Source organism: Sebastes fasciatus, chromosome 20, assembly GCF_043250625.1.
Source record: "Sebastes fasciatus isolate fSebFas1 chromosome 20, fSebFas1.pri, whole genome shotgun sequence".
NCBI lineage: Eukaryota > Metazoa > Chordata > Actinopteri > Perciformes > Sebastidae > Sebastes > Sebastes fasciatus.
The window spans coordinates 17,088,038-17,109,749 of record NC_133814.1 but is presented as its reverse complement, the minus strand read 5'-3'; the positions used below and the strand labels follow the sequence as shown (position 1 = coordinate 17,109,749).

The 21,712-nt window shown below is 38.7% G+C and overlaps 3 protein-coding genes across 9 annotated transcripts in view; 1 reads left to right on the top strand and 2 right to left on the bottom strand.

Annotated features, from left to right (window-relative positions):
• Positions 1 to 75: 75 nt before the first annotated feature.
• Positions 76 to 8,721, bottom strand: coasy (CoA synthase). The gene is made up of 10 exons (XM_074620362.1): positions 8,505 to 8,721; positions 5,233 to 5,975; positions 4,935 to 5,149; positions 3,745 to 3,876; positions 2,736 to 2,925; positions 2,393 to 2,457; positions 2,206 to 2,290; positions 1,910 to 2,007; positions 1,468 to 1,614; positions 76 to 1,342 (listed from the first exon to the last, which is right to left on the bottom strand). Exons 2-10 carry the CDS (start codon positions 5,909 to 5,911, stop codon positions 1,304 to 1,306), a joined length of 1,650 nt encoding a protein of 549 aa, XP_074476463.1. The 5' UTR covers positions 5,912 to 5,975; positions 8,505 to 8,721; the 3' UTR covers positions 76 to 1,303.
• A 1,932-nt stretch (positions 8,722 to 10,653) lies between these two features.
• Positions 10,654 to 16,498, bottom strand: zdhhc6 (zDHHC palmitoyltransferase 6). 2 transcript variants are annotated; one of them, XM_074620363.1, is made up of 11 exons: positions 16,375 to 16,498; positions 14,482 to 15,018; positions 14,256 to 14,347; positions 13,719 to 13,878; positions 13,434 to 13,592; positions 13,261 to 13,314; positions 12,762 to 12,929; positions 12,474 to 12,515; positions 11,551 to 11,699; positions 11,395 to 11,441; positions 10,654 to 11,301 (listed from the first exon to the last, which is right to left on the bottom strand). In XM_074620363.1, exons 2-11 carry the CDS (start codon positions 14,746 to 14,748, stop codon positions 11,201 to 11,203), a joined length of 1,239 nt encoding a protein of 412 aa, XP_074476464.1. In that variant the 5' UTR covers positions 14,749 to 15,018; positions 16,375 to 16,498; the 3' UTR covers positions 10,654 to 11,200. The 2 variants fall into 2 exon arrangements, with proteins under 2 accessions (XP_074476464.1, XP_074476465.1); XM_074620364.1 differs by having other exon boundaries at positions 11,551 to 11,696.
• Positions 16,499 to 18,037: 1,539 nt separating this feature from the next.
• Positions 18,038 to 21,712, top strand: part of vti1a (vesicle transport through interaction with t-SNAREs 1A) — a 135,930-nt gene continuing 132,255 nt past the window's right edge. For 4 of the 6 annotated variants that reach the window (XM_074620370.1, XM_074620365.1, XM_074620371.1 and 1 more), the window contains exon 1: positions 18,039 to 18,249. In XM_074620370.1, the coding sequence (XP_074476471.1) occupies positions 18,156 to 18,249 (94 nt within the window). In that variant the 5' untranslated portion in view covers positions 18,039 to 18,155. Of the gene's footprint in view, positions 18,250 to 21,712 lie in introns of all 6 variants that reach the window. The other 2 variants (XM_074620367.1, XM_074620366.1) reach the window with 2 other exon arrangements.

The following is a 21,712-nucleotide window of genomic DNA, read 5'->3' as shown; positions in this document are numbered from 1 at the left end:
ACTTTAGCAGCAAATGAAAATACATTTGTTTCATAAGCTTTAAAATGAATGAGAGAAAAAGCAGAGCTCACTCACGGGTTGAAAACATTTCATTTAATGTTTTATCAATTTATTTATTCCAGTGAGTTTCCAGATGACATGCAAGACAATGAAATCAAAGACGCTTGATATTTCTCTCAAACTGTGTGACCGAATGACATTTCACTGACTTCGTTGGACAATCCTTGTAATATTAAGGTATGGCTAAAGAAATGAAGCGGTATTTTATTCTCATGTAAACGCTGGTTTATAATTTCACTGTAGAATCTGAAGCTAAACACATCAGGATTCGTCCCTTTTGGCTTTTTCAGGTGTATTCAGAGACATGAATATTTGAATGTTCATGTGAGCTCGGTCCTGGATTTGAACTCGATTTTTCATCAGATTTCATTTATAGATTAAAAGATATTGACTCTTTTTTTACACAAGCTTTTTCCTTTTATTAGTCAATCAATATACAATTTCACTATTATGTCAATCTTTTTCAGTGCCCGGTGTATGTCAACATGACTACGCTGGTAATTTTACAAAATATCCTAATCTATTGCACATATTTCTCAAATATAATGTACCTTGTTTTTTGTTTTTTGTTAAAATATTCTCCCAACCCCGAAACCACAAAGATAAACAACATTTAATTCTGTGATTTAACAATCTTTCAATGCGGTACCTCACCTTTCTCTTACCATTAGTGGCTTTTCTCAGCTACATTCATATTACTTATACTTCGAGGACAGAACTTCAAGGTGACCGCCCACAATATTAGACTTTACAGAGAGGTTTGGTCTTGAAATGATCTGGGATTGCTGACTGTTGGACATATTTAAATAACAGTACCTATTCGAAGGCATGCATTCATAAAAAATACATCTTTGGATGAAAACAGACCTACAATTCTTAGGATAAGATAACACTTTATTAATCCCAAACGTGAATTCCAGCTTTAAAATTCCAAAATCATTTTTGTTAGAGATCATTTATGAAGTGCTTTTTTTTTTCCTCATCCATCTTTCAACTCAACATAAAACTAGAGTTTAAAATCCTGTGGAAAGTCAATCAGGCACTGAGTCTTTGTCAAAGAAGTGAGAGAGCTCGTCGCGTTTGCTGCAGTGGCACGGTAACCATTCTCAACTTCTTTCTAAGGCAGCGTCTCCTTATGTGGATCAGTCATTTGTGTGTCCGTGGGCGTGACACGCGCTTGTTCTGTGTGCACGGGTCACAGCTGAGATGGTGTAGACGCTCACACCTGTCTCTCTTGCCTCTGTTAGATTCTCTTCTGAAGGAGATTCCAGGCTTTCAGTACCTTTTTAAAATATAAGACAGTGGGATAATTATTACAAAAATGCATTTTTCTTTTGCACAGAATCTAATTATTTCATGTAATGCAGACGTGAAGACTCTATACTGATGGCAGGACGAGTGTCTGACCTGTTTCCGAGTGACCTCCGGCTCCCACAGCGTGCTGAGCACCACGTTGGCGTGCCCGACTTGCTTGCTGTTGGACCACTGGCTCTGCAGCCGGCGCAGGGCGTCCTCTGTGGTCACGCCGTCTCGCTCCGTTATCCTTAACACAGCCTTGAGAGGGGAGGGGAAACAAGGGAATGCAGGTGGGTCACGTTAACTAGGTGAGGGTTTATATTGTTGTGTGTGTGTAATTTAAAAATGTCCAACTTTGGCGCCCCCCAGTGGGGGTAGAAAGTACTGCACGGTGATACCCACACAGCCCTTCAACCACCAGAAATGTCAACTTAACTTTAACTCTTCACCTTGGACTCGTCACTGTTTACGTCCTTATATTTTTTTCACAATCACTCAGGCCAATGTGACTCCATGTTTGTTGTATTGAGGACTGCGGGTGCAAACAGATTACCTCCTCCTCAGGGATGACGGTGACCCAGACCTCGTGGACCATGTCTGTCCAGCCGGCCTCCAGTAGAACGGCTGCATCCAACACACACACCTGTTTACCTGCAAAGAGCAAAGGATCACATGAGAAATCTCTTCTAGTACAAAGCGAGGACAGAGTTTCTTGATCATCCGTGTATATACGTCAATAAGATCAGTACATTAGCCTGGCTAAAGGAAACGAATGTATAAACATAAAATACGGAGATGTTTAGCAACATCTACAGTACTAAGATTAATACATATAAGTCCATACAGTACCTTCCCCTCTGGCTTGGCTGATTCTGTTCTTCACCAGAAGTGCAATCTCAGGCCAAACAATGTCTGTTAGCGCTTTTAACCGCTCCTGCATGAAAAACAGCACCTTTGGTAAATTGTCGCTACACAGTGATGTAGTTTGACATGTCATCTCCAATGTCCTGATGTGCTGAAACACTACTCATATTACCTGGTTTCCAAAAACCTTTCTTCCTAATGCACGTCTGTTGATGGTTTTATCTTCAGTCAGAAGATCTAAAAGTGATGAAAAAAAACATACAATCAAAATGTGTCTTTAAAGCAAAATCAGAAATTGCGCTGGTGGCGTCTGAGAAATCATGTTCGAGATAAACGATAAACGTTCAGTTACTATTCTGAACTTTTCCCTTATCCTTTAAGCAAGGATGGACAGGAAAAAAAACAATGCAAAGGTGCATCATCGTCCTATATTTCATCAGAGTAGACCGATAGTGTGTGAGGTATCATCTCTAACCGTAGCCCAACCCGTTCTCAGCACACAACGGTTTCCTCACCTGACCCAAATTCTTCCAGCACTCTGTGATAGGCTGCAGTGCCGGGCAGGTACACCTCGTGGCCCAGCTTGTCACAGTCGATCCGGACGGCACCCAAAGCCTCCAGCTGCCTGGCGATGGAGCTCTTCCCGCTGCCGCTGCCTCCCGTCAGGCCAATCACGTACGGAAGAGGAGCGAGATGGGATGTGTCCTAGTGTAGAGGAAACAGGAGATAGCATCAATAATGGGTGGAGGTGATGATGGGACAAAACTGTATATTTGCACTGACAAGTGACACTAAGAGCTACTAAAACAAGTCAGGCCTGCTCAGAGACACTCTTCACCCACGCTGCAGGGGAGCTCACTGTCTCTCTGATAACAATAGTCTTTATCAGTAAGGACAAACAAAGTCAACTCATGTTCATTCCACACCTTCCTTTCCAGTGAACCTGCGAACTAATGAACTGGTCTGTCTACTCCCAACACACATAAATCTGTAATTCTATCTCTTTTCATTATGTAAGTATGGTGTTATGTTACTTAATACTTTAAAAAGACATTGTACTTTGGCATATGCAGGAAAGAAATGCTGTTACTTTTTTACCTGGACAAGACGGCTCCTGTTAGAACAGTTAAACATTAAGAAGTATCTTAAGTTTCTGTGTGTTTTGTATGAAACGTCTATTCTTCACCTACTCAAATGCTGTGAGAAAACAACTGGCAGAGTTAAATGTTTTGCTGTGTTTGTCAGTGAGTGAATACAAATCAAATGAACTTTAGAGCATGACTGATTTGGCAAATACTTTTTCATGACTGGAGGCTGTGCAGAGCTACTTTAACACTTGAAAATGAATTTCAATTAAACAGGAATGAAAACGACTTTAACTGATGTCTTTGTTAAATTATATATATTTTTAACATAAAATCTAAATTGTAGGAGATGTTTTCTTCTTCATCATAGATACAGTATACAACTATATATGCATTGAAAGCCCTTATCAAAATGGAAAGATTTTTAAACATGACCTACATTGGGCGGGGTGAGGAGGGTGCCCAGCAGACGAGAGCGTAGACTGGAGGAGCTGATCTTCTCCTCCTCCGTCTCCGTGTGGTGGGCGTCTTTAAGCAGCTGGATCTCATGGAGGACGAGAGGTGGAAGGCCCTGATTCAGGAAACAGAGAACACAACACCTCAGATATGTGCTGCCAATGCGTACCCAAGCTAGGGTCGCCTATATCTGGATCTGAACAAGGATTAAAATGTACACTAGGACTGTTTAGTGTTTAGTAAAGCTCACTCACTGTCAGAAATAGAACCTGGCACGAGAGATGAGAACAGTTATGTAATAAAATGTGCTGTGTAGAAGGCAACAGTAGATATCTCCTGACATATGAAAAGATAAAAGGACAGACCTACATTAAATCTACAAGTACCGCCTTGCAGTTGCATGTCTCCACCAACTAATCCATGTCTGTCCCAAATCTCATCATTACATAATTTTATCCTATTAGACATTTGTGTGAAATTGACATAATTAGCATATGAATGCTTGAGTTATGGCCAAAAAAAATGTTTTGTGAGGTCACAGTGACCTTGACCTTTGACCACCAGGCCTAAAAACTGTACTATTGCTACATGATATTGAAATAAGCATATGTTAAAAAGGACCATCTGTGGCATACAATTTTAATTGTTGGTAAAGAATCTGCCCAAAAAAAACCTTAAATCATACTATCATTTTATTACAAACATTTCTAAATCAGCTGTAGAAAATGTCAAAACACTAATAAGAGAGTACGTTTTTGTACGTTAAAGCTGCCTGCACATGATAAGACATTTGCTCTTTACTGACCAATATATCATTGAAAAGTGTGCAAGGAATGGCATTCACTGTTTCTAGGCAACAACAACAGTTGCTTCTGTTATGTCATTGGTTGCACTTTGAAAGGTCAGCGGCAACCAAGGTCAAAGTTGAAATAATATGAACTTTAGTGCGCCAAGCCAAAGATAGCGCTGCCACCGAGTCGGGCGGCACGGCTCTCCCCATAGGAAAACAATGGCACAGCCAGCACAGAACCATTTTACAGCTGATCATGTGTGGGCGGCTTTAGATGTATGGACTGTGTCCCAGTCCGTTGCAGTAAACTATGGACTGGGACACAGTCCAACCAACTGGGGAAAAGTCAACGGGAAAGGCGTATCGTGGATTTCCTAACTTACGTTCTCAATGCGTTTCTTGTTCACAGCCTCGCCTCCCTTCCTAGTCTCCTCGCTAACCACAATGCACTGCAGCAAGGGGTCAACCACTGACACTCCGAAGGGGTCGTCGAGGGGCACGATCTCCACCTGCAGCGAGGGTTTGATGTCTTCCAGAAACTCCTGTAGTCTCTGGACTCGCAGAGAGTAGGGCTCCACCAGCTCCTTTAGCACTTTTCCTAAAGTCGGAAAAGAAAAGCATGTCAGAGAAATTACATGAATACACTTTCCTGAATGGCAATACTGAAAATGAACTACTCACTTTTCAGCATCGCTTGGTCACACACACCAATAAGGAACCTTCTATTGGCTAGCAGGCATGAGATGTTGAGCAGCGTCTTGTGGGCCCCGTGGAGCCGGTCAAACGTCCCCCCTACAACCACGTCGCCGTAGGTCTCCAAAGGTTCTGCCCTTTCTTCAGGCTCTTCCAGCTCTTCCTCTTCCTCCAGCAGTCTCATTAGCTGTGGGTGAAGCAGCACTGACGGCAGGGCGGGGCTACACACGTAGCAGTGGCCCATGTACCTCTGCAGACGCTTCGTAACCTGATGGGCCTGACCCGGGTCCTGCAGAGGAAAGTCTGTGAGCACCACCTCCGGGGAGTGAGACAGAAATTGTGGCGTGGGGAAGGGGCAGTTTGGGATCCCGCTGGAGGTGGCTGACGGAGCGCGAACATTGGTCAGCAAAACACGAACATCCAGGTGGCCGCACACATCAGTTGCGTTGCTGTAAAGGCGGGCGATGAACGTGGACAGGTCCACTACCGGTGGAATGAAAACTGGTCGCGACTGGCTCTCGCTGCCCAGGTTCAGCCCGGGGTGGAGGTGGACATACAGCGTGCGCTCTACTAGCTGAGCGGCCGAGCTGAGCACTGGGGCGATGCGCAAGGGGAGGGTGTGGAGAGGAGACGTCAGCACAAGGATGCCCGTGCTGAACATGGACATGTTACCACAGGGAATCAGGGTCGTCACAGTATCTGCTGAGTCACTGTTAGGGGGTGGGTAAACGCTGGGAAAGGTTGAAAGGGAAAAAAAGGTCAGAAACAGTGGCAGTTGAGGCAGTGATTTTTTTTGGATTACATTAGAACCAGATTACAATGCTAACAATACACTTTCTCAAACATGTTCTCAATAAAGAAAATATTTAGTGCTTAACATGCAAAGACTTTTCTTTAAACAAAACTACACGATGAAGAGACCGGATCAGGGCATGACACGGAAGAGAAGACACACAGAAAACTGGATCAAACTAGTTCAGAACTAGGTTTATGGTCCAAATGGGTTTCTTATGTACGACAGTCACGGCCACACTTTATGGAGTTAACAAATGTACATATCCACTGTGGTGGTGTTAATGTTAATGTACATCTTTGTTACTATACATCCCTCTTTTTAGAATGTATATAGTTATTGAAATTGTATAGGATTTATATTGTTAAAAAAAAGGATAACTGGGAAAAAACCTCATGGTATAAAAAAGTGAAGTTATAGTATATTATGTTGAAAAGAGTCATAAAAATATCATAGTATAGCATGTCGAAAAAAGTAAAAAAAAAACGTCATAGTATGTCGATATTCTTTTTAAAAAAAAGTCATAGATCAAGATACAGTATGATGCTCGTTTGTTGCAGACTACTAGTGCACTTGGTAACTGAAAAGCTATTTCTTTATAGTTGGCGAGATGTTCTTATCTATCCTCTAAATAAAGAATTGAAAACAAAAGATTAGACTTTAAAAATAGTTGCATATATAGTTACAAATCATTCATTTTATAAGTAATTATTTTGCTGATAATTACAATTATTTATGTTAATAATAACTACTGACTTGCTAAGAATATTAACAACACTTTGGCAACACAAGTTTTAGTCTTGTCTAACAAACTGATCATGTTTATCACTTTTGCATCACTATCAGCATACCATGCATGGTTTGTAGTTACTGATAAGATAGTAGTCAGAGTTTACAAAATACAGATTTGATAACAACATTTTTGCAGTGTCTATATTTTAGGAGCTCTGTTATGTTTGTTGGTATGTGAGAAATGAGTGACTTACTAGCTTTTACAATAGCTCTCTTATTTAGAAAACGTCTGCTGATGTCGCAACTCATTCCTTACATTGTGACAAGCCAACACTGTCTCTTCCAACCGGTTTTAACCCTGAAGCATTGTGTTAACATTCATGAATGGTTCGTAATGTTAAAAAAACATGAAATACAGTTGTAGATTCACATGATCATTTCTTTTTTTATACTTTATTTTATTCCCTTTTTCAAGGTTGTTTTCATATATACAATTTACAATTCGTAATTACAATAGTTTATAAACCAATTTTTAAGTAGATGAGCTTATAAACAAACTCATTAAGTCCACTAGAGAAAACAACTTCAACATTCAAAATTGAAATAAAATTAAGAAAATAAATAATAATAATAATAATAATAATAATAATAATAATAATAATAATAATAATAATGATAAAAAGAAAGAATAGAGTTAAAAAAACAAAACAAACAAAAAAGAAAACCAGGAAGTTAACTGATGAATCACATCCTGAAACTTGCTCTCATTTATTCTGGTCCTGTAAATATACATGTGAATTGTGGAAAGATGTCAATAATTTTATACTTGTTAACATTTTCTCAGATTTTGCACTGTACTATAGAAATATTATATTTGGCTGCTATGATTAAAGTGACAAAGACAGTAATGCATTTTTTTTATTATTAATTTAATTTTAATTCTCGTGAAGTTCCACATTCACAAGTGTAAATTTACCCCCCAAAAAGCCTAATTTCTTTGTATTTATGAAAGAAATGTATCTATATCTGTCAACAATTTCTTCCTCACAAAACAAAAATGCAGTGAAAACAATGAATGTATGCAATATCTTTAAAGTTTTTAAGTGAAATTATTGTCATACTCTTTTTTACTATTATCTATTTATTTATTTTTATTGTGTTTTCTTTATTTTTTTATTTTATTTTATGTTGGTTTTGTTTCATTTCGGTTGTCCTTTTATGTTTGGCACAGCTCTTTGTTTATGTTTTCACTATGCTTCTTTTGTATGTAAATGTTTTTAATGTTTTCTGCTGTTACTATGGATACTGTAATTTTGAAATAAAAAATAAAGGAAGTTAACTGACCCTAAACCTGACCTTCCTATTGGTCGACCTTTCAAGCCACTGACCAATCAAACCTCGTTCAGCCAACCAGGAAGTTAACTGACCCTAAACCTGACCCTTCTATTGGTCGACCTTTCAAGCCACTGACCAATCAAATAAGAGCATTTGAGCTGAACATTGATCAATACTTACCTAGCTACTACGACTTCTTTCTAGCTAGCAAGTTGACAGCTGAAGCTAAAATCAAAGTAAGTGCACTCAAAGTCGTAGCTAGCTAACATTAGCCATGTAACGTTAGTACTACCATCACATTGCCTGTAGAAAATGCAATAGAAAGCGTTTGCAAAGTGTCCCTGAAGGCTCAAAAGGAGAGTCCCGAAGTGACAAACCTTGCAGTGTAGCATGAGTTTACCTGTTGTGGAGGTGTGTGGAGGCAAATCTAAAGCAACGGATGAATCATGCACCATGTAGAGTAAGTAGACTTGTCCATGTATCTACTGGATAGATCGTTTTCCTGATAATCTTCAACGAGGAACTGTTTTATCCAGTCCACTCTCCAGTCCAAATAGCTAAGCAACCATTGACTAGTGGAAGTCACTCACACATGAACTGGGCTGGATTATCACGTGATATTTTACGTGCATCCTGATTGGTTGAGGAAAAAAGCTGGGGATTCTGGGACATGTAGTTATGTCAATTTACTACCAGGAAGGAGCCACCAAATAATCTGTATTCTTCTAGACTTCTCCTATTATTATGTCTTTTTTACAACATTTTATTTTCCATATTTATAATATAACAAAAACAATATACATATAAACACAGACAGGGCAGGACATAACATATTAAAGCCATTACTAATGTGTAAGTAAGTAAGTAAGTAAGTAAAGCTTTATTTATATAGCACCTTTTAAAACACATCGTTACAAAGTGCTTCAAACACAAATGAAACATCAAACAATGAAAAAAACAAGGAAAAATTACAATATGACACATAGAAACAATGTGAAACAGATCAAACAAAAGCAAACAAACACACATGTGGATGAGGCCTATAGAAAGGCTTGCCTATTTTTAGGAGCCGCTTAAAACAGTCCAGAGATTCAGCAGCTCTAATAGATTGGTGGGGGAGGTGATTCCAGAGAGTTGGGGCTAAAACATAGAAGGCCCGATCACCTTTTGTTTTGCAGTTTGAGCGGGGGATGGATAAAAGGCAGAGATTAGAGGATCGAAGTGTTCGACAGGTCGAATATGGAACAAGGAGATCAGCAATGTAACTGGGGGCGAGGTCATGCAGTGCCTTATATGTAATTAGCAAGATCTTAAAGTTGATTCTGAATTTTACAGGGAGCCAATGGAGGGATGCCAGAACAGTGGTGATGTGAGACCGACGGCTAGTTCTGGTTAATAACCTGGCCGCTGCATTTTGAACCACCTGTAGGCGATTTAAAGCAGATTGACTGAGGCAGGTGTAGAGGGAATTACAATAGAGAATATGAAAATGTGAATTAAAAGTTCAAGATCCGTGGAGGACAAGATGCATCTGATCTTTGCAATGTTTCTTAACTGGAGAAAGCAGGTCTGGACAAGTTTAGTGAGTTTTGTTTACAGGTCAATGCAGTAACATTTAAAACTGTCATCATATAAACCAATAAATAAATTGTGCGTTCCGACTACAGTAGGATGTCTGAAACAAAAGACACATGAGGGACATATAAAACACAATAACAGACACAGCAAAAGGAATAAAAATAAACAAAATATATAGCCTATAAATAACTAGAAACCTGGTGACTAACGTGTATATTAAAGGTCCTGCACACCCACACACAGGTGTTTTATCTTATTTGCCGGATTGGATCTCTTTTCAAGACAGTGTACTGTACAAAATGTCCCTTTCTCTGATGATGCACCCGCATGTTAAGGTCATTGGTATGCCAAGTTTGGTGATCCCCAACTCCAACCTGCAGATAAAGTCCAAACAGTGAGGTTAACTGAAAACACCTGCATAGGTGTGAAGAGCCTTTAAGAAGTGATGTCAAAGATGACAGTGAACTCAGAAAACCGGACTCCCTCACAGGTTGTAACAAAGCAAGCTGTGCACTATACGCATATTCTCGAGGAAGTTATGAGGTCATGCAAACATTCAGTAACAAGTCCTAACATCTACACTACAGTAAATCCTCCTTGTACTTGTTGCATGTAGGCATACTTCAGGTGGTAACAATCATCACAGCCACACTAATGTATGTTATTTTCTGGTAGACTAAAACCACAATGTGAATGTGTAGTTCACAAGGAGTTTAGGTTTAGGATTACCTACACCTGGTTAGTGGAAGCTAATTAGGAAGTAATACCCAGTTACCAATTAGTGTAAACCTGAAAATGTAAGAACATGGCATTAAATTAAAGCTAGTTTTAAATAAATAAAGCAGCATTCTAGTCTTGTGTGTACCAATAACAATTAAACAAATGCCAAATGACTGTTTTAAATTAAGCCAAGGCACACAAATTAATTAAAACATGAGAATCACAAAGACAGAAACCAAACAACGACTCTTGCGGAAGATTTTTTTTAATTTATACTAGAGGCCAACAGTTTGTTTTTACAAAAATAATAAAAAGAAATGAAGTGTTATCTCGGCACTGTAGAAAGAGTTGCATGACGAAGTCCCGGGGTTAGCTGGGTAGAGGCATTGCATAATTAGCAAAAACAGACATCAACACAAGTAAAAACAACAGATTCAAGTAAAAAGTCATGTAATCACAATGAAGTCACATTAAAGCCTGGTGGCAATTCTTGGAAAATTAAGACTCTTGCTGGGTTTCACTTTTGGTCAGAGGAGTCAAACTGAACCCATGGGACCAATCCCTCTCATGAACTCCTCTTCAAGACATTAATTGACAGCAAAGCGCTCATTAAGACTTGGTGAAAGTTGGTTAGAAAATTCAAGTTGGTATTGAAATGTGTGAGGAATTTTAATCAAAGTATGAAATTATTGATGGGAGCCTGCAGCATCAGGCATGACATCTTCAGTGGATGTACGTGGACAGACACCTTTTGTTCAGTTTAACTCCCCCGCTCTACGCAACGCCTGTTCAAATATATTAATTCGCTTTCTTATCGCTGGTGCTATCGCCGGCAGCTGTGTCGTAATGGCACTTCTCCACACATCGCCTTGGAAACCATCCTCTTACACGCTCGCCCCCTGAAAGCCACAGGAAAAAGAAAGGATCTGTTACACATTTGTTACCGTGAATTTGAAAAACTAAATTCAAAACCACAGCCCGTCTCATCTCACCTCTCATATGCTCCTCGTTCAAAACTTTGTCTCCATACATCCACCATCTAGAAAGAAAAAAAATTAATTAGGAGAATTCAAATGGACAAAAACATCCAGACATCTGGACAAACAACCATGATGATTGTTGTTGTTTTCCAGCCTGAATGAACTCACTTGGTGCCACGAGTGGCCAGGATGGTGTCCCCATTCTTGAGGGGGATCCTGGGCTCCTCGGTGCAGGGGGTTCTGAAAAAGGTTTGGATGCCTTTGCTTAGAGGACAGCAAGCTCCATTATAGTCCTCCACAGCCTGGTACTGGACCTGCTGGCCGAGCCATACAAGATATCTGGTTATTCTACTGCTTTGACCACAACCTACAGTCAGACAAATTACAGGTGTGTGTTTATAAAGTCATGGTCCTTAAATTTAGGACGCTTTCACAAGCTAACATTTAGTCCGTTTTAATTTAACTCTGGTGTGGATTGTTTGGCCGTTTGTGAACGCAGTAATCGAACTCTGGTGCAGATCAAAACAACCGGTTCGAGACCACCTCTCTCAAACGGTCTCAAGCAAACAAAAGCGCAGGCTGTCTCCGTGGGCATTTGTTGAGATGGACACGGGTAAAAGACATATTAACATGAGTGGGAGAGGACTGAATTGGACTTCAGCAGAAGTCTGATGTTTGCTTAACATCTGGAACGAAGAGAACATACAGAATATGCTAAATAAAGTCCACAAAAATAGTGATGTTTATAAAGACATTCAAGATAAACTGGAGGAAAAGGGATTTGTGCGTACAGTAGATCAGTGCCGAGTCAAAGTGAAAGCAATCTATGGCTTGTGAAAGCGCCCTTAACGCATTAAAACGTCTGACAACATGTCTGACAACATGTCTGACAACATTTCTGACAATCTGCGTTACATAATAGTGTTTTTAAACTACAGCCAGTACTGTTTGTTGTATGAAGTACAATTTATGAAATCTCCTAAACTTTTCTCTGAAGTCACACACATCCTAGCCAGTCCAGCCTACTCTTGTGTGTCACATGTAAATCAACACCACATGGATGTCACAATACATATCTGACAGGTACTTACACTTCTCACTCGTTTATCAGCTTTCTGCTTCAGTTGCTCAATCTGTTTGAGGAGGAACAAGATAGTTAACGTCACTATTGTTTGACAATGTAACTTTTGTCACACTGTTTAACAGGAAATGTATGAAGACAGAGTAGGACTTATTACAATACCTACTGCCTACACTGCTTTTATACATTCTACAAAATAAAGATAATTTATCGTTTAACATACAAAAAAGAATATTAACAGACAAATCCAGAACAATGTTGTATTCATTATCCAACTCAACAAACAAACTGAACCTACAGTTAAGGTGTGCTGGTGACACTTGGGATGGACTGGCCATTCAATGCCATCACCCTTGGGCGTCCCTGACCACGTGAAGACTTGCTTGAAGTTCAGCCAGCGGGTTCCGAGGTCGTAAGGGAAGGTGAACTCTTCCCCTGTTTGGTAGTGCTGTATTCTGTCTTTGGCCTAGAGGAAGACACGGAGAATGGTTGTGTGTGTCAATGGGATTGCGTTGGCGGGGTGGTGTCAAGTTTCTGTAACCAGCCCGCTATATTGGACTGACAGACGATCCTGGAACATGTGTGAATTAGTCATAAAAGTGCCATTTTTAATTTAAAGAAATGTTGAAAACACAGAAAACATGTTGTTAATTAAATAAAAAAGCACGTTGACATCCTTGATTATTGTTTGTAGATCAAACAATAAAAAAGTACAAAAAGTCATCCGTCTCATATTACGCTAACGACACAAAATTCCATCACAAAACAAACACTGGAAAACAAAGAGACATCCTGACCTTTTCCTCGATCCAGGACTCAATCGAGGTCTTGTTTCGAAGGATGACTTTCATCTGAAGAGGACACACTATTTTAATATAATAAATGGCTGCCTTTACATTGTTAATGCTGAAACATCAATGTTAAATATCCAACAGCTTGTGTAAGATGTAAAACCTGATGAAAAATGTACCTGTATGAAGAAAAGCATGCCAACGGCAATAGTGGTGCCCAGTGCCAAGCCTAAGGCAAAGAGTGTGGCAGCAAAGGCGGGCACACTGAATGGCATGAGGGGCTGGAACTGACGCACGGCGCTCATATCAATCTTCACGGTGCTCCAGCCAAATGATATCTGCAGTGAGGAAAAAGAAAAAATAGCTTGAAATGTGGTAACATCAGCATCAAATGATAAAATGAATCAGGAAACTCCGCCTAGGCCATCAAATGCATGATGTAGCGGGGCAAGGAGACTACTGACCCTCTCATACAGCTGTGTGTACATGGTCATGATGAAGATGATGGCAGCGTGTGAGCAGCCCAGCGGAGCCAGCAGCAGGAAGCTGGTGAAGTAGGCGTGGTTCATGTGGCCGCAGCAGTTGTTGATCCAGGGGCAGTGGTGGTCCATCTTCATCACGCACCTGGGGGAAAGGGAGGCAGAGGAGGAGAGGAGTGCTAGGGGAATTAAATTGGTTGTATGGGAGGACATAGAGTGACATGTTCATCAGCAAGTCACGCTGAATATTGAAAAAATAGATTAACATTACAAGCATATGATGTTAATCTATTTAACATCACATAAATCACATAATAGATTTATGTGATGTGTCTCCTATAAAGTGCTGAACAGACCTTACAGCACAAACATGAACACGGCACACAAGCCAGCTGTAGTTTGGTGTGCTGGAAATAGCTTAGTGATTTTCCAGCGCTGTCTCTGTGCTCTTTTATTTTCTTTTGAGGCATCTCACACAGGTGAGAGAAAACCTCCTCTTACATGGGTAATAAATGTAGCTACCTGTTACACTTGCGACAATGATGAGATCTGGGGGCCTTGTACCCTTGGCACACCTTGCAGTACTGTAGGTACTGGGCATCCAGTTGACTCTCCTGTTTTCGGGATAAAAAAAAACGCGTTAAATGTCTGACGTAACATTTTCCAATGATTAAAAGGTTTCATTCTACACTATCTACATGAACAAACACCAATGTCATACGTCTTTATCCTTATTTAGGATCCTTACTGGTTTCCAGCCATGAGCGATGTATCCAGGTCCAACAAACATAGCATTAAAGTAGTTGTAGAGGATGAGGACACTCCAGTTGAGGAGCATGATGAAGTTAATGCTGCCTCCCGTAGTGTCTAGCGGCCAATACCAGATAATGGAGTCCAGAATCGCCATGGTGGAGCATATAGCAATGACAGACAGGGCTATGACTGGACCCCAGTGGCACAATCTTCGAACCTCATGGAGGTTTTGAAATGTCACAAAAGTTGTAAGGAAATTCATCTTTTCGCCACAAGGTAAATACTAGTGTTTTGGTTGAGTTCCTGAAGTATCTTGACCGAGCTTTAATGAGTTTTCCTCAGCTATCTTGCAAAGACAGCGGTGCAGACGATGCACTTATTTTTTCTCGTCTTCTGAGTACCCAGCAACTGGCCTGGTCTTGGGTCAATGGGGCTCTCCGTGTCCCATTGTTCCTTGCCCTGGCAAAGAGCAGCATCCTCTCCTGCCAATCTTCGGAGCACACTATCCTTGTGACAGACTCAAATTCCCCATCTAAGAGAAAGAGAGCGAGACATTTAAAAAAAACATCAGTGATCTACATCTACTGATCACACCTACCTACAAGTAATACATTCAAATATAACAGCCCTGTAATAAATCATACCTCCCTGAAGGTTATAATGTTCAGTTTTCTGTTTTAGAGAGGCATTGACTTAATTCTTAACTCTTACCATTGGTAACTGGGTATTACCTCCTAATAAGCTTCCACTAACCAGGTGTAGGTAATCCTAAACCCTAAACTCCTATACACATTCACATTGTGGTTTTAGTCTACCAGAAAATTGCATACATCAGTGTGGCTGGATGGAGACCAATCAAATAACTTGGTGCTTTGCTGTAAACGCTGTATTAAGCACTTAAATATAATATAATATAATTTAAATATACCTGCAATATTATATAACTTTTTGTCCAACTGAATTCTCAATTGTAAACAAAAAAACAGCTTTGAAGCCATGGCTACAATCTTAGTTTACAACATTGCTGGACGTCGTGGACTCATTGCCTCTGAGAATAACATGTACATGGTACACACAGGTACATGAAATACATCACATCACACAAAGAATAAGGGATGTAAATTATGCCACCTGTCTGATGTCAGGCAAGTCAACTCTTGGAGACTGTACATTGAGGTGCTGTTGAACTGTATTGCTATATTTACTCTAATCTCATTAACATAAATAAGCTGAAGAATGTATGCAATATTTCTCCCACTTTTATGTTTACAGTAATATTTTAATAGCACCCAGATTACAGAAACTTGATTTATTTTATAGCTTTCACACCTTGGTCACTGCCATATTGCAATATTGTCGATCAGGAACTTTCAGAGATAATTAACTTTAACAAGTTAAGCTTATTAGCTAATAGCTTTAAAGCAAGCACACTAAACGTGAACATATTAACACACCAAAGTGTCTAGTGCTGTATTTATAGACAAGTGACTCACTGGGTGTAGTCATAACAACAAGAAAACTATTTTTAGCTAGCTAAATGTTATCAAGCTAATTCACATCGAGGAAAAAACAGCATTGCATTGCAACATTATATAAAAGCCTAAGCATGAGACCACTCTAGTAAAACATTTATAATCAACCACATAAGTGATTATGCCTTTGGTAAACATTTCGATTGGGTTTTTAGCAACAGGGCTAACGTTAGCTAGTTAGCTAGCTTGTTAGCTTGTTAGCCAGCTTGACAAGATTAACGCATTTCTGCCCCAAGTTGCAAATAGGAAACAACGGATAATAGTGCATATTAAAGATATAACAAATGCTTTCTGGTATACGTATATGCACGTTTTGTATGGATGGAGAAAACAAACTGTCACTTTAAATCACCAACCTGCCACTTCCTTCAGTTTCTTCTGTGTACTAGTGATGATGGGAAGTCCGGCTCTTTTTAGTGAGCCAGATCATTTGGCTCAGCTCACCAAAGAGAGCCGGCTCTTTCGGCTCCCAAACGGCTCTTCATTTTTACCACTTCAGCCTTGTATAATTCAGCCAAATGTATCGCTGTTTTGACCTATGATTAGTATGTGTGCTCGTATATCACTTAAATTATTCAATATAATTATACTTAACCTTATTTTTACTTTTATTTTTTAGAATGGACTGCCCCCAGAAGAAGCTAGAATAGCTTACACCCCAAATAAGTGGAAATAGAAAATAAAATAAATAAAATTTGGATAGTAGAATGACATTATCAAACAGTCGATATCAGCCAAAGGACAAGTCAATAGTTGTTGTTTTGCACCAATACTCGTTTTTGTTGGATTGGGTCACGGACGGGAGCCGGCTCTTATCGTTCACTTAGACGAGCCGGCTCTTTGAACCGGCTCGTTCGTGACGACACATCACTTCCGTGTACAGAGTAGGAACCTTCCTCATGGTATCTCAGAAAACTGTTACCCTCAACCCCCTTGTGGACGCTTTTAAATCTAAGCAATTTATCTATCACAGAACTTCAATAATACATATATTCACACTCGGCAAAAAATAAACGCGACTGATATTTTTTATTCACTAGCTCAGGGGTCAGCAATCTGCAGCTCCAGAGCCACATGCGGCTCTTTAACCCTCTCCAGTGGCTTCCTGTGGAGTTTAAAAAAAAAAAATGGATATGAATAACTGTTTTTTTGTTTACATTTTCATTTTCATTTATCATTTTTGTAGGTCTATGGTACGACGGTACTACGGAGTGTTAGGGCCACATTGACGAAACAAAATAAATCTGAGATTTAGAGAATAAAGTCATACTATGAAAATAAAGTCAAAGGTTTACGAGAAAAAAAGTCGTAATATTATGAGAATAAATTCCTAATATTATAAAGTAGTAATTTTACGTGTTTTTTTTTTCTCGTAAAGTTATGACTTTATTCTCGTAATATTACGACTTTTTTCTCATAAAGTTATGACTTTATTCTCGTCATATTACGACTTCTTTTCTCGTAAAGTTATGACTTTATTCTCGTAATATTAAGACTTTTTTTCTCGTAAAGTCATGACTTTATTCTTGTAATATTACGACTTTTTTTCTCGTAAAGTTATGACTTTATTCTCGTAATATTAAGATTTTTTTTCTCGTAAAGTCATGACTTTATTCTTGTAATATTACGACTTTTTTTCTCGTAAAGTTATGACTTTATTCTCGTAATATTACGACTTCTTTTCTCGTAAAGTTATGACTTTATTCTCGTAATATTACGATTTTTTTTCTTGTAAAGTTATGACTTTATTCTTGTAATATTACGACTTTTTTTTCTTGTAATATTACGACTTTTTTTCTCGTAAAGTTATGACTTTATTCTTGTAATATTAAAAATCTTTTTCTTGTAAAGTTATGACTTTATTCTTGTAATATCTGGAAATCTCAGATTGTTATTTTGTGGCTCCAGACAGATTTTTTTCTTCTCTTTTTTTGCCTAAAATGTGTCTTTTGATAGTAAAGGTCGCTGACCCCTGCACCAGCTGAACCATTTCTCAGTGTCGGAAGTCATATTCCTCGTCGAGCACATTATACTGCGACTCCAGGAAGTGACTCCATTCGAGACTTGTTGTTATTATCCTGAGCTAGCTAGCTGTCAACCAGAAACTAGACACCTGTTTTAAACCCTAAACGTCAACATGTCTTCAGACTTTGAAGCTTACGAGCAGGACTTTGGGACCATTACGGCAGAAGTAACTAACAAAATTGGCAGAATTCCCAAACTAAGTGGAGGTAAGACAGTTAAATATGTATTAGCTGGAGCTAGCTGAGCTCGAGCTATCTATCAGTTAGCTGAGGAGTCTAGCTAACGGTAGCAGGTGTTAGACTACAGGACTTGTGTTATTTCATCAATTTACCATATTATCTTACCACTAAATGGTGAAATGCTCTGAAACTCGAGTGTGTTCTTGACTCTTATGTAAAAGGATGAATCACTTAATAGCTTGGTATGTCATTTTAATGGGTTTAGTCAGTGTGAAAATGTGAAACACTGAGCTTAGTGGCAAATAACATCATGTTTTCCAGTAGTTAACTGCTTTTCTAGGCTACTACCGTTAGAATAGAATAGAATAGAATAGAAAGCTTTATTGTCATTGTATTAAATACAACGAGATTCACAGTTGCCACTTCTGGTCAGTGCTTTAAAACAAATACTTGACAAGACTAAACGAGGCAGAAAAAACATATAACAGGTAAAACACACAGTTATGAAGTAAATAAAACAGGTAAATGGTAGATGTAATTAATAAATATAAACAGAAGTGTTACACTAGAGGTATACAATATAAAAATAGATGTAATGTAAACAGAGGTAATTGCACTTGTAAAATAGGTAGGGTAGATGTAATAAATAAAATGTAAACAAAGGTAGTTGCACTTGAGGTGTATGTTGCATCAAGGACATATTGCACAGACAAATGTATTTCACATTCAGTGTATTAATATTGCACAATATAATGGTAGTGTTAAGAGGACAGAAGCCTTTGGTCTCCTTTTATTATAGTTGGTATACAACAAAAGTCAGACCTGGGGTCTGGATGTCAGACTTGTGTTTTTTTTAGCATTTGTTTTCTTTCAACACTGCAGAGGCATGTAGGTCAGGTGAATTAAATTAGATAAGATAAGATATTCCTTTTTTAGTCCTGCAGTGGGGAAATTTGCACATATGTAAAGCAGCAAAGGGGATGGTGCAAAAAAACAAGATGCATCAGCTAACACAGTAAAAAAAAAAGAGCTAAACAAAGCGTAACAAAATATGAACCATTTAAATAGAAGGAAGTATAAAAATAGGAGCAGTATATACAGTATTGATTATAACCAGACCATTAACAAAATTGCACAAGTGGAAAATTATATTGCACAGTGAGAATGAATGAATGAATGAATGAATAAAACTGTCATGATAAATTGTCCATAGGTGTGAATGTCTGTGTTATTTTTGCAATGGACTGCCCCCAGTAGATGCTAGAATAGCTTACAACCCAAATAAATGAAATTTGACAAGTGCAAATAGGAAATACATAACAGATGGATGGATGAATGACATTATCGAACAGTTGATATCAGCCACATGACATGTCAATATTTGTTGTTTTGCACTAATACTTGTTTTTGTTGGATTTGTTTCAATAGAAGATTTTTTTTCTTTTATTGTCCAAATGGATTACACTCGGGCAGCCAGTTTAGCTTCTGTAGTCACATGGTTTGGCCTGATGTACAGTATGTCAGTGGACTTTGCAAAGACTCAGAAACAGCATGTTCAGTCACACTAAATCAATTTTCTTAGTGGCTGTCACAAGTTGCTGTTTCAGATTGTATATTATTTGCTTGAGTGGACGAATACAAGGTCATTACCAAAGCAACCAATATCTTGTAAAGTAACTTTATTGACACATTTTTGTTACACAGAATATTAAGACAATTAATAGGGGATGACATGCAGCAGAGGTGATCAATCTGTCTTGAGCCTAGAATGTGTCCCTCTGTTTTATTATAAAGCATAGTTTTTGGTCCATCCAACTATATTTCTGTATATTTAAGTCACGAATGACAAATAAGAGTGTTATAGACGAGCAATTGATTGTAGTTATTGCGTAATACACACTGAACATTATCCCTTTCCCAGATTAAAGTGTGTCTCTCAGTGTGGAGCTGATGCACCTGTTTTACTCAGCCTGTTATCTTTTCAAAATGTTGTTCCTATTATTCTTAAACTGTATTATTGATTAAGTTCTGATGTTGTTCATTCAGCATGCTGTCATGGCATATTTTTACCAAGACACTATATTCTCACACATTACTCTTTTTCCCTGCTATATCTATGGAGCCGTTAAAAGCAGACATTTGTTCTTGTGAATGTGAAAGCCTGTCCCTATTTACACTGATCAAACACTGCTGTCACAATGCACATACTACCTTATATGTTTGAATTACAATATGTCAGTGAACACTAGTCACAGTCGAGAACGGAGGTATAGTAGTCATTGAGTTTGCATTTTTCTAAATATGTAAACAATAAAAAGAAAGAGCGCCGGCATATTTTCATTTAACTTCCAGTTCATAAATTCAACTGGTATTTTGCATTGTGAAATACACTGCATGTTTTTGAATTAAGATCAACTGCACAAATTGTATTGTCTAGTAGTACTGCTAGTAGTTTGTTTCCAGTTTTGACTGCTAGAAACTGCTTCCAAACCCTACTTGGAACATTTATCTCAGGCTTGCTCATTGGTTTTTCAAAGGGCGCTGCCTCTCACAAAGCCTCGCCTGGCTGAATATTTCTGGTTTGGAATTGGCATCTTTGAAGATTCATGGCAGCCCATTCCTCAGTGTAATTCCACATTGCTTTCCTCTCGCCATCTGTTGACTGTGTCAGAGTAAGCCCATATGAATATGCACAAAGCCAGGAAACGCATTACAACCATAAGTAGTCGTTCAATGTCTTCCGCCACCAACAGAATAGTTTACAGTTGAATTCCCTTCCTTCTCATTAAGGTTTTTCTTCTTTCCTTTCTTAAGTCCCTCTGGCTCTTCTTCCTGAAGTGGCTGGATTTTCCCTGTGGTTTGACAGCCCTCTATTTAATACATTAATATAGCTCCAGACAAAGGGCTTTTGTCATTGCTGTTATTGTATCTCTCTATTTCACATGTGCACAATTGCTGATAATGGCTAAGGCGTGTGGAAAGAATGTCCTTGAATGTCTTCATTCACGTAACATTCAAATGAATGTGTTTATATATTTATTTGTTACCATCCCCCAAAACCATAAGGTTCAAGGAATATTTGAATAAGAACACAATGAAGTGTTAGGCCTTGTTCCATGAAACATGAATGTCATTTTTCACCTTTGAGTGTTTGTGGCAAGAGATTTCCTGTCAATCATTGCAACTCAAATATATAAATAAGAAAAAAAATGTACATAAGAAAAAAGAAAAATCACCAAACCCTACTTCTTTGTTTGCTGTACTTCTGTGTACAAAACTCCTCATCCGTCCATCAGCAGGTTGTAGTCTTGGTAAATATCCATACATATTTCACAGCCCTCCAGAGTTTGAGCAAGAAAGCAGCATCTCACCTTTCAGTGAATCGCCTCTGGCTGTTTACTGTGTAGGTTGTGAGGTTGGACACAGGTTTTAAAAATGAATTTGAGGACTGGCAAAAGTTAATGTTGGCCCATGGTGCCCGAGAAATGAA